The sequence below is a fragment of the Asterias amurensis genome, chromosome 2 (assembly GCF_032118995.1).
Source record: "Asterias amurensis chromosome 2, ASM3211899v1".
Taxonomy (NCBI): Eukaryota; Metazoa; Echinodermata; class Asteroidea; order Forcipulatida; family Asteriidae; genus Asterias; species Asterias amurensis.
Genome location: NC_092649.1, coordinates 19,504,587 through 19,517,300, shown reverse-complemented (window position 1 = coordinate 19,517,300; position 12,714 = coordinate 19,504,587). Strand labels below are relative to the sequence as shown.

The window sequence follows — 12,714 nt, the reverse complement described above, 5'->3', positions numbered from 1 at the left end:
AGGATCCACACCAGACAATGCTTCAAACATCAAATTGTTAAACGCCAACAGGAAAAACCCCCAGAATTTCCTCATCATGGAAATAACCAACTCTGATTGACTCTTTCTAACAGGAGGTTGTGAGTCTCTTGGAGCATCAACAGACCCTGTCTTCCCCTGGTTGTCTCCTCCTTGCTCTAGCCAAGATTCAGCTAACCGATCTTCAAGGGTTATCAGCTCATACCTACCAGAAGGAGAAGGGTGAACCGATCACAAAGCACACCCTGGCTGCCTACTCGGAGGCCCAGGAGATCCTACTGAATCAGGTGAGCTCAAGAATCTAACATTACTATACCTCATACATATTCATGACCATGAGTCAAATTGACCCTTCCCTTGAAGTATGCTAGTTGCACTCACGCATGCGTACAGACCCTATGGGAGACTTTTGGGACGCTCGGTGGCAGCAGACTTGCCAGGTAAAATCCATTGTTCTCGGTCATGTGCGCACGCTCAGAACTACGTAAATAGTTGAAATTTACCTGGTAAGTCTGCTGCCCCCTAGCGTCCCAAAGTCTCTCATTGGTTGGCAAACGCCATAGAGTTGTGCACTAAGAAGAGGCACAAACGCATCTGCATTACACGACCATTAGATGGTACAAAACAGCAGGATGTTTCCTTATTTTTGCCAACCAATTCTCATGGTCCATTTTCACTGGTCTGTCTCGTTCAAGATGCTATCTTTGCGGTTTTCAAATGCGTATGTGATTTGCACATGGACGTACGTATGACAAGCTCAGTGCAGTCTACTTGTCATGCGCTTTATGATTTTGGAACTGTTCCCCGGTGTTGTACGCAGGCGCGTCTACAGATTTACATGAAATTTACACGGTTTAAAGGTAATGATGATAGAAAGCTTCCCTTAAAATATTATATGCTGAGGTGCTGTAGTTTTTGAGAAATGAGTAAAACAATTTAATGAAAATTAGCATGAAATGGATTTACGCGACTCTCCTGAAATCATTGCTCTGTGATTTTTTCCCTCAAAAACTTGACGACTAATGAAGCTGAAATTTCTGCAAGCAAGTTATTTAACATACATCTTCATTCACAGAGAGTAGGGATTTATGTCATGGCCAAAAACTTGATTTCAGAAATAAATATTTTCTTTGTTTATTTTGAAAGATGATGCTACTTGGTGAGAAGATCGAGAGGAACATCTCCACTCCATGTCTCTCTACTCCGACGGACCCTCTTCTCAACATCTATTTACCTCATCTACTGTACTTGGGTAAGGTTAAGATGAGGATTGGCCATGCCCTGGCACGACAAGCTACCCGGGAACAAGCCAAGAACGCTGAAAAGTAAGTAGAGTTGTGCATCTTGCGTCTTTGCCGTGCGGTCTAGTACACCGGACCTAAGCTCTGGTGTTGTCAGCAGCAGAGTGTGGGTTCGAATCTCGGTCATTCCGCCTGTGCACTTGAGCAGTGCACTTAATTAATTGCTTGTTGGGAAGGTAGTGCGCTCTGCTCAACGAGCCAGAGTCCTAGTAGATGATACCCATGCCGATATCCTTACAGACTGTGAAGGGGGGTAACCTCGTGAGTAGGTGGCAATGTGGTTTATTCGGGTCAGAGCCCAAGTCAGTTATGTGTAGCCCTCACCTTGAAGTGGCCTTGAGTAAGGCCGTGCCCAAAACGGCGACAGCTTAAGCTAGATTGCACGAGTCTGCCTATCTAACTGTAGCTGAAGCCGAAGTCACCATTTCAGACCCGGCCTTACCACCTATTCAATCCTGCATTCCTCCCTTAGCCCCTTTTTCAGCATTTTGAATTTGATCATCAGATCTTTTTTGTAAATCCTAATCCCTTCCTAATCTCTGCAGATCTCTTGGTGATATCAGCCCTGATCCCTGGCTGAATGCCGCTGGGGTTCTCTCCACCGGGCTGGAATTAGCTCGCGTCTGCGCCAGACAAGAAGGTAGCCTCGTAGCGGAGTTCTTACTCCATCTCGGCAAGGTCCAACGTCAACTTGCACGATGTAGAGCCTACCAACCGAGGGCAGTTGTCATAACCCTGCTTGAAGCTGTCCGAGTCAGCATGGGGGCTAATCATGATTTAGGGTAGGTGTTCAAAATGGTCTAGTAGATGTTAGTTTTGAAAAAAAACAAAAACATAATCGACAGGCAAATTACTTTATTCTTCATCCCCGATGCAAAAATAGGACAAAGGTCTGGAATAACCCTAGAAAGGGATTTCAAAAGGCATGTTTTCCAGAACCTGTTGTCCCACTATGTACAGGTGAAACAAAGCATATCGCGGAAGGCGATACATAAAATTACTCTATGTTACCCTATTACCCATAACAAAGGGCACTTGGATTGCCCTTCTTCTTTCTCAGCCAAACTGATGACAGTATTTTGTCTTCTTCTTTAGTGTGATACGCCAAGCCTATCTAGAGATTGCCCTTTTGTATCTGGACAGCGCTAGCCAGAGGTTGAAGGTAATCAATGAGTTACAGCAAGCGGAGCGTGATGAGCCTAAAGCTACCGCAAACATTCCGTCACCGGAGAAAAAGAAGAAATCTAGGGTAAGTCTGGACTCTGCGTCAGCCATCTTCCTTTTTAAATACGTTACAAATCGTTTGTCAAAAGTGTGTAAACAAGTAATAAAGGTTTTCCTCACCAATTTTGGCAAAAATACATTCAATTTTATCAACCACACCACCCTAGATCCCTAATTCAAACAAGTTGTTTGGTCATAATTAGTTTGATGTGGCTAGCTGCCAAAGGCGCCCTTGCATGCCTGCTTCTCGAACATGTTGTAGCCGCGTCCTTTGCAATTCAGCTCTTAACTGCGAGTAAGGATGATTAGCCTCCCAAATTAAGATTTTCTTTCTTCTCATTCAGGCTTGTTTCAGTCATTCTATTCCACAGTAGACTTTCAAGACTACATTTTCACCATTCCTCAGTTGAAATTCTGCAATTTCTATAATTTACAATCGATGAAATTGAATGGTTGACCAGCCTCTTGCTGATATGAATGGTCTTAATGCTACCTAAAGGCCTGGTCACACAGGCCCGGATTACGAGAACGAGAACGAAAATGGAGCAAAGAGAATTGGTTGAATTGCTCCGCACAGAATACGCCCACACTTATTCAACCAATCGAGGGGGTGTATTGATAACGTTCTCGATCTCGTTATGGAGGCCTGTGTGACCGGGCCTTTAGTTTGATAATGGTGATAAGAAACTGAAATTTGAGCGAGTTTGATCCTCTTTCCTCAGACCTCGTCCTCGTCTGCCTCCAAGAAAGGCTCTCGCACCCCCACTGCCTCCAAGGCGCCCACCAAGAGAGATCTAGCCGAGAAAGAAGCCGTCGCTGAACGGAACAAAGAATTAACAGCAGCTTGGACAGCTGTACAGGCGGCTACTACAGTTGCCTTGGCCCAACGTACCTTGGCTCTGCTGATTGGTGACCCCTCATTGACCTCTCTGACCTTAAAGGACAGGGTCAAAGGTCTGATTCCGGACTTCGTGATGCAGGATTTGAAGAGCTCTAAGAAAGGTAATTCAGAGGCAATTGAAGTTTTGTTACCAACTATTTGAACTTGTGTAATTTTTTTGTTTTTTGTAACTAAATTTCATTCATGACATGACATTCATGACAGTTTTATTGCTTCATGATGCTTCGGATGGGGCGTAAAGCCATTGGTCCTGTTTATAATACTTGTAAAAGAACCCAGTAGTGACATCTTACCTCTTTGGGTTTTCAGTCCTACCTGACTCAGAGAATAATTACCAACAATTTTCCTGTCACATCTAAAACTTAAACTTCCTTCATTGTCTTTCTCTCCATTGGGTTCTTGGCTAGTACAGTGACTACGTTCACTTTTCTGAGAGTCCTTGGCTTCTTAACCGGAATAAATAAATGAAATAAAATGAAATGAGGAGCCCATTGTCTTATGAATTTCCGAACACTCACATAACCAACATTCTGTGCAAAACAAAAACCAGAAACATTTGGAAAATAACTGGAGGGTTGGTCTAGTTGATCTATAATTGCAAAGGTCATGGGTTCAAATCCCTCTCGAGTTATATGTCTGTGATTTTTCACAGAGCTCGGGAAAGTACTGAGTATACAGTCGGTAAACCAAAATTAATCTATTTTTACCCGATGCAAATTTCCATCAATTAAATTGGAGTGTTGTAAGTTTGTTTTTCCTCTGTTTTTCCTCTACAGTGGAGCGAAGCAGTTCTCCCCCGACTGGCATCAAGCAGACCCTGGAGACTTTAAACGAGCTAAAGCCCGACTTGGAAGACGACCTCTTATCCAGTGGTTCACCGTCCCCATTGCCTTTCATCACGGGGTCGACCAAACCATCCTCAATCAGTTGGATCCACCTATTGAGCTACACCTCAATCCTCCAGCGCACCTGTAACCTAGACTCCATGGGGCTCGGGGTGGACGCCGAGGGCCCCCAGGCCGAGAGTGGTAGCCTCGGAGCTGGCTTCGATCTTGGGTTTGTGAATCACAGCGGGTTCGACACCGGGGTGAACCACGAGGTTGTCCGTCTTCCTCTACTCTGCGGAGACAGCTTGATACGTCTACGAAGCATGCTCGGATTCCTTAACACCCACCTCCAAGTGTTCGCCACGAGCTGTCAGGCTAACAAACCACCGCAAGGTCTTGCTCTACCTTTTACAGGAGCAGCCACTGAGCTCTCAATCCCGTCGAAGACCTATCCAGAGAATTTCTTTTGTTTCAATAGCAAACTAGCCGGGGATGACACAAACAAGAACGCCCCCAAAGGAGTGGATAAACTTCAGTCATCGTCCAGCGAGAATGAGATATACCTACAATGGTATCAGCCGTCCACTCACGACTCAAGCACATCCACAATCAGGCAGATCCTGTTACTCTACGCCATCAGTTCCCCTCCAACACCGAAGGCGTCTTCGGCGAAATCGTCCACCCCAGACCCACCCCGTCCCATCGTAGGCAGTATGACCCTCTCACTGCCCGTGGTGACAGATCTCCACGATCGACTTGCCGTCCTCAGACAAAAAGCGGAGATCTCCCTACAAGCTGAGAAGGTGGAGAAACCCAAGCCACCGAGTACCCCATCGGGTACGCCCACTAAGGATGGGACTATTACGCCCGGTAAACCCACCAACAGGAAATCAAAGAGGACAGCTCGCATTGCACAGCTGTCTGCAAAAGTCAAACGGGATGAAAATCTGGAGGTAAGGCATTTGTCTTTGTGTTTGTAGATTTAACCAGGATTTTACAAATCAATAGCTATCATTTTATGTCAAGCGTAATGTTTAAATATTCCATTAGTACCAACAGCTCAGTAAGGATACTGTAGCTAAGATTGCTAAGCGTTCTACATTAATTTAAGTTTAGTCCCTGTTTATGTTGACTCATGGTCTAAGGATTTTCAGAGATACACAAGATAAGAGAATGACAATGATAAACATTATATAATAATAATATTTAGTCTTATATAGCGTGTGTATCTACACTCTTGAATAACAGAATTTGTTTTAATTATCATACAAATTATGTAGCACCGTATAAAGGTTTACAAGGTGCTACAGCATATTAGGCTACCACTGCCTCAAACACCTTTTCTTTGCCATAAGTGTAGTTGGTCCTTTCGTGTACATTACACAACACACGGGACCCACATGGCTTTACGTCTCATCCAAATGACCAAGCAATAAAGTGTTTTGCTTAAAAAGGTATTTGGCTTAAAGGACACACACGTCAAACCCACACTCTTCTGATTAGAAACACCAAAGCTTGAGTTTGGTGTGCTTCATCGCTCGGCCAAGACCGTGGGATGCTCTCTTGGACAAGAGAATTTGTTCAGTTTGACATTTACAACTTAATTCTCTGTCATTTTTAGGCCTTGTTAAAACAGTGTGTGGAGATGGTGCAAGATCTACTCAACTACAAACCACCGGAGCAAGATCAACAAGATCCAAAACCGGTAAGACACCTCTCAATTAAAATAGTTCCTTACTTTTGGCGTTGATGGAAAGAATCATCAGCAAACAAGACAATGAAGCCAGTTTCCCCAGGTCAATACTTTCATTAAGCTTCTAGTTTCATTTTGGATGATTATTTCAGACATTATTTAAATAATGCTTCCCAGGTTGTATTGTAAACTTGGGTGTGACAGCTGGGGATCACACCAGGAAGCAAACGGTTGCATGATATTCTACCTACTTGAGTCTGATTTCCAATTTTGTTTGCCATTGGAAAAATCTGAAAAAATTGGGAATAAATAGCCTAACAGGTCTTCTCAAGCCAACACCATGTGTTCATGTAGGTCAGCCCTTGTACTTGATCAAATGATCCTACTGTTTTCCTAGCACCAAATATCATGCCTGCTTCTGATCCACTCTGGTAAAGTTTTCTTTGTTTAACCCTAAAACTTGTTTTAAATTTACCCCAGTCAGTTTCCCTTGGGGTATTTTACTTGATGCGTGAAATAAAAAGTTGCATCCCCTTGGGTGATCCCTCTGCTGCCGCTTCCCATGTTGTATTGTAAACTTGGTTGTGGTTTCTTGCAACATGACAGTTAAGGGTTGTATGGCTTTTTACTTACACCCCTGAACATGAATATTGACAAAATAGGGAGACCGCCAACATAGGGCTAGATAGCTGGTAGAGCGCCGGCACGTTAATCCGGAAGTTAAAATCCCACTCTAATAAAATTTTATTTTTTCAACCCAAATTTGTCATGCCAACAAGGGGTGGGACAGATAGCTCAGTTGGTAGAGCGCCTGCACGTTAACCTGACGGTCATTAGTTCAAATTCTGCTCAAGTCAATTTTTCTTCGTTCAACCCCCAGAAAAACACTCTTAAAAATTAACACGAAAATGGCTTCTGAAACTAGCGTCTTACATTCTGTCTTTTTCTCTCATTATTCTTAATTATCATTTCAATAAGTCCCATGTTTTTTTCTTGCCTATAGATTCCATTTGAAGTTCAGCTGCCTCGTATTCACAGTCTAGAGCAGTTGTTTGATCCAAGCTACGGAGACCATCTGAAAGGAAGCAAGCTGTACGAGTGGCTAGCACCGATGCTACAACAATAGCTCAAACTATCACTCATTTCAGACAGGCGCGCCAGAGCCGTGCCGAACCAAATTGGGAATTAAGTATATGAAAAGTTTGACGTCTGAAACAGTTAGGAGCGACTGGACGCGCTAGAAGTCAAAAGATCTACAGTTGCAGTTGTTTGGAACAACTCTGGAGCGCCTCGGTTTCAGACGTTGATCTTGTCATGAGCCGAACCAACGTAAATGTTATGTTAAGCTTGCCTGTCTGAAACCAAAATTTATTTGGGTCGACCTAGAGTCACTTCAAATCTAGTTAGTTCCCAACTTCATAGAGCTTCTTAAAGGAACACGTTGCCTTGGATCGGTCGAGTTGGTCTTTGAAAAGCGTTTTTGACCGTTTATTATAAAATGCAAATGGTTAGAAAGATGATGTAAAAGTAGAATACAATGATCTACACAAATATGCCTCGAAACTGCGTGGTTTTCTTTTTACCTCGTCCAATAACACGGTCGGCCATTTATGGGGGTCAAAATTTTGACCCCCATAAATGGCCGACCGTGATAGTTCGCGACGTAAAAAGAAAACCGTGCAATTTTGAGAGATACTTGTGTGGATCATTATATTCTACTTTTAAAACATCTTTCTAACCATATACGTTTCATAACAAACGGTTTCAAACGCTTTTTATAGACCAACTCGTCCGATCCAAGGCAACGTGTTCCTTTAAGGGGGTGGGGCATTTTGCCTTCCAGCGGGTGGGGAGAAGCATGTTTTCTGTGTTTATTTTGTGTGAGGGGCACTACATCTGGATTTTTGTACGGGGGCACCCCACCCCCTCTCGAATTCCACCACTTGCAGAAACTTGTTGCCCCTTGACTAGAGAGGACAATTGACAAGAGATAAAAGACTATTTGTAAGGGACAGTTAGGCAATTTGTGACTGAGACACCCCAAACAAGCTAGGTACTCCATTTAAAAACAACCAAAAGTTTATTAATTGCTCAAACCCAATAGGGTCAATGGTAGAAATGAAGTCACTGATTGTATTACACAGTTTCACATTTGAGCTGTTTTTGGTTTGGAGCATGCACTAGGAGAAAATTTGTCTAATTTTTCTTGTGGGTAATACTTCAATACTCAAAGGAATTGAAAGTTATTTGTACATTTCAGATTAAATTAAAAATGCAGTGAGGTGTTACTATTATTAAGTACAAGACCGCCGGACTTGTACTGTTGTGAGTTTACTGTCCCAGGCCTCGGGCCTTCCGTCCATTGTTAATTCCATGTGTTGATTGATTGATTGTAAATATTATTGATTGATTTCACCAATTTATTCATACCTAAGACAGTTCATTCATTCTTACCATGGTTGAGAGGACATCACGTGGCTATGTTCAAATGTGCGATATAAACAGTGAGGGGTGTTTAAACATGGGCTAAGAAAATTTTGTCAAAAGAGGGCGCTATCAGATAATTGCATAGACCATTTGGCAAACACCCATTGCGCAAGTGCCAACTTTTGAATGAGGTCATGCTGGTCTAGCTAGGGATCAAACTTGAATGCTAGCTAGACTAGCATGCACCTAAATACTTAGTATTTGCGATAACGTTTATGGAGCGTGCAAACTCCAAGGCCCAATTTGAGTTGGTAGATCACATTATTGGAACGCGCATGTTTGAAAATTGTGTGCAATAGTTTGAAACTTAAGCACTCAAGTTCTGAACTTGAGCAAAAATGAGGTACTAAGCTCTTAACATGCATATAGAAATACAATGCAGAGTTGATGTGAGCTGAAGCTTAACAGTCGGATTTGTTTTCAAATTTTAATGGTTTTAGGATGTTTAAGGTGTTAATAATGGGAATAAAAGAATGGAGACCCAATCTCTCAAAGGGAACGTATACATTTGGTTTTTAAAACAGTTTTAATCTTATAAAAATGTAGATATATACAAGTAATAAAATATATATAAGTAACCCGCGAAAATTTCATTGCAAAAGGTGGTAGCGCTGTACTTCTAACAAGCTATTATTTTTTTAGTGGTAACCAAATGTATACCTTCCCATCAAACAATCTTAAAACTTTGCAGGGTCATGGTCAGACGATTATGGACTGACGATATGCTGCCAATTGTAACTGGCTGTTTAATACCGAGTGACAACTTTTATTCCTGTATTACAAGAGATTAAATTATTTAATGACTTGGCACATTGTCTTCGAATGATTCCATAAATTCAACTAAAATCTTAGTGTGGTTGGGCACGATGTGTGATGACTTTAAAGTTGCTTAGCCCGAGTTTTGCTGTTCAAAATTGTTGAATAGATTTTGAATATTGAATAAAGTTCATTTTCTGATCCTCAGATAGACTTTCAAGATTGTTCGATATCTGTACACAAAATTACACTAACCTTTAAGCTCAATAGATTTGTATCTTTGTATCTGCTTAGCAAAAGTAAATCAAATAGACATTGCAATAAAACGTTTGCTGGTTATATGGGCCCAATTTCAAAGAGCTGCTAACAATGCTCAACAATTGTCTGCTAAGCAGAAATGAGCAGGGCCCAATTTCATAGAGCTGCTTAGCACAACAATTTGCTAAGCATGAAATGTCTTCCTCGATAAAAACGGGATTACCAACAAATTTTCTACATGATTTTCAGGATAAGCAAACAACAGCTGAATACCAGTAACAAGCAATATGCAACAAATGGAAATTTGGATGGTAATCCTGTTTTGAACAAGGAAGAAATTTTATGTTAAGCAAATTTTTGTGCTTAGCAGCTCTATGAAATTGGGCCCAGGATACCAGTCACAAATTGTACTTTATGACATGGTAGTTTGGTTGGTGGTCCTTTAATTATTCTTGTTAGCAGTAGTTTGTTGTGCTTGGCTTCTTTTTGTGCTTAGCTCTATGAAATTGGGCACAGGTTAGCAATATTTTTGAGGCAGACAACTCCTCAGCTTTGCTAATGAAAATTGAAACAAAAAGTACACAACATCTGACACTCCTTTATTTGAAAACGGCTGTTTTATGTCTGTAAAGTAAAAGTTTATTGTGCACGCTGTTCAAATCTTGGTCTTGTGACATTTACACATACTTGATATGTAAACAAGTTCAATTGATCAACTTTTAATTTCTCCTTACCCGTTTACAAAAACAACTTTTCCTACTTCCCAGTCGTATATAAGATGTGTTAATTATCAGATGGTATTATTGATCAAGTTCTAAATTCTCCTTACCTCTAGACACAAGCTATGATCATTGCACTGTCGTGTATTCCATTGTCTTCAAGGGGTAATGTTCTCTTAGAAAGAGCAAATCCTCCAATTAATCAGAACCCCGCCTGGAAACGCTGTTTTGCAAATTAACGAGCGCATTTTTTGGTATTTATTTACAAGTATTAGCTCTGATCACCCCTGTCAACAAAATAGCCCGTCCCGCATTTCCATATATGGGCGTAACTTTTACCTGGGGGAGAAGACGGCTCTTTTGTTATGCAAATGAGATCCGGGTGACGTGATTTGAGGAGAGAGGGGGAACGGTCGTCTGCGCAGCAGCCGGCCGGCCATGTGCGTTTTATACTTGCTTTGAAGACAAATGGACGACACTAAAAATTCTTTCTGCTTTTTGCTCCAAAAACTATGGATTTTCACCGGATTTCGGAAGGAAAACAACAGGAAAAGTGTAATGGTGAGTTGAGAATTGTCTTGTGCTATGAACTAAAGTGTTGAAAATGTTTTGCATTCACAAAAATTGGAGAAATTTGGGCGCTTTCTGCACGGCTCGGCGCCAAGTTTAAAAGCCAAATGTGTTGAGACCACCACAGACGTCATTTGTTTGTATTAAATGAATTTCTGTGGTAAAATGTTTACTACCTGAGCTGTTTTACTGAGATATAGCTGAACAACAAAAGGCATAGCATATCAAATAATGCTCATTTGGTCATAAACGAGTCGACTGTACTATTCCATATCGTACTCCAACTAGTTATCGCAACTAACATTTTGGGTAAATTTGTCGAATGATTTTCCGTATCCTGCCACCACTTTTTCTCTCATTTTTACGAAAAGGCTATCTCATTTAGGATACTATTTTATTCCATAACGAATGCAAAAGTGGTGGCAGGGATATACGGAAATTATTCCGTGCCGTATATTCCGTTTTCCGTTTTGTTTTCGTGTTGACATGTCAACATTTATTTCTTCGGGGGTTTTTTTCGGGGAAAAACTGAAGCTCGCAACATTGTATAAAAAATTATACTCTTAACTTAGTCTTAGGATGGAGGTAGTTTTTCGTTAGCACTCGTCTTCGTCTCAGTTCCATATCCTAAAAATACTAAACCAACAATAATGTAACTCAATAATTTTGTTGAAATAATTTAACTTAATTATCCAATATTATTTGACGAGAGATATTTTTATTCAAACATTTTGCAAATCGTCTGCAACTTCAGAGTCCTCCCATCTTGAAAATACTTGCAGTGGCTGTTTTATGAAGTACCTTTTACATCCATTGACACTATAAAAATGCACACTTCAGCGCTGTAAATAACTAAACGTTATACAACAGCCGTATGATTGAGTGATCCGGAATGAACTGGTCATAGGTACCATGCTCGAAAAAAACAAATGAGTTCGGTAATTTTGCTTCATTAAGAAAAACGACTGCTCAACTATTAATATCTGCTTGAAATATTGTTTCTACAAACTCTTAAAATTCTTAGCAATGTAATAATACTTGGCCTGGCGTTCCAATTTGAAAGGTGAGAGCGTTTTTCAACCCACAATTTCTTTAAAAATAATGATAATTTCATCACAAACTAAAGTTCAAGTTGAGAAAATTTTGTCATAATTTGTTTTCGATGACGTTTGGCACTAGATTTATTTTAAGGTTTGTTGGTTTTTATTTGTTGTTATCATTCAAACATACCGATGACAGCAATTGTTCATGACATTAAAAGTAATTTTATTATGATTTATTACAAAATTGAAGTGACACGGAACTAGTCAAACCACTGTACAGCATTCAAGTTTTCTGGATGTTTATGTGAAACAAAATAAAAACACTCCCTATTTTTTATTGAAATCTTGGGTCTTATTGGGGAAAAAAATTTGAATGGTTTAGCACATTTCTAGGGAGAAGTTTTTAGGCATGGATGAACAACAACAAAAAACCTGTATTTGTTAATTTGCAGAAATTAAAATACCCTGATTTTCACATGAGTCACTCTTGTTGGCAATTTTCTATCTGAATCTGACAGAATAACAGTGCAAGGAGCTGTGACCAATTGAATAGAGCTGATTAATGCGTAATATTATGCTTACCCAACAATAAGGCTACTATCCAAAATATATTTCCACTTGTACCAATTATGGTTAATGGTTTCGCATAGAAAACAGTTGATTTGGTAGTTTTCTGCACAACTACAGTGCAAACTTTTACACAACAATATTTACTTTTGTTCGAGTGAAATTGTTTTGCCAGTTCACAGAGTCGGTCTTTATACCTTATTTAAATACACCCACATGACCAGTCATCAACAAAATAATCAGAGTGCACAAATTTTCTTAGGTAGTAGTCGACGATGGATAATGTTTATTATCAAATATTGCAAATTGTACAAGTAAAGGCATCTTATCTGAAATGCTTTAGTCTAACA

At 40.5% G+C, this 12,714-nt stretch overlaps 1 protein-coding gene across 2 annotated transcripts in view; it reads left to right on the top strand.

The window, feature by feature from the left end:
- LOC139954116 (cilia- and flagella-associated protein 54-like) overlaps window positions 1-7,460 on the top strand; it is a 56,225-nt gene extending 48,765 nt beyond the window's left edge. For both annotated transcript variants that reach the window (XM_071953780.1, XM_071953779.1), the window contains 8 exons: window positions 114-305; window positions 1,165-1,343; window positions 1,865-2,101; window positions 2,415-2,568; window positions 3,266-3,545; window positions 4,221-5,224; window positions 5,893-5,976; window positions 6,968-7,460. In XM_071953780.1, the coding sequence (XP_071809881.1) occupies window positions 114-305; window positions 1,165-1,343; window positions 1,865-2,101; window positions 2,415-2,568; window positions 3,266-3,545; window positions 4,221-5,224; window positions 5,893-5,976; window positions 6,968-7,090 (2,253 nt within the window). In that variant the 3' untranslated portion in view covers window positions 7,091-7,460. The remainder of the gene's footprint in view (window positions 1-113; window positions 306-1,164; window positions 1,344-1,864; window positions 2,102-2,414; window positions 2,569-3,265; window positions 3,546-4,220; window positions 5,225-5,892; window positions 5,977-6,967) is intronic.
- Window positions 7,461-12,714: the final 5,254 nt, after the last annotated feature.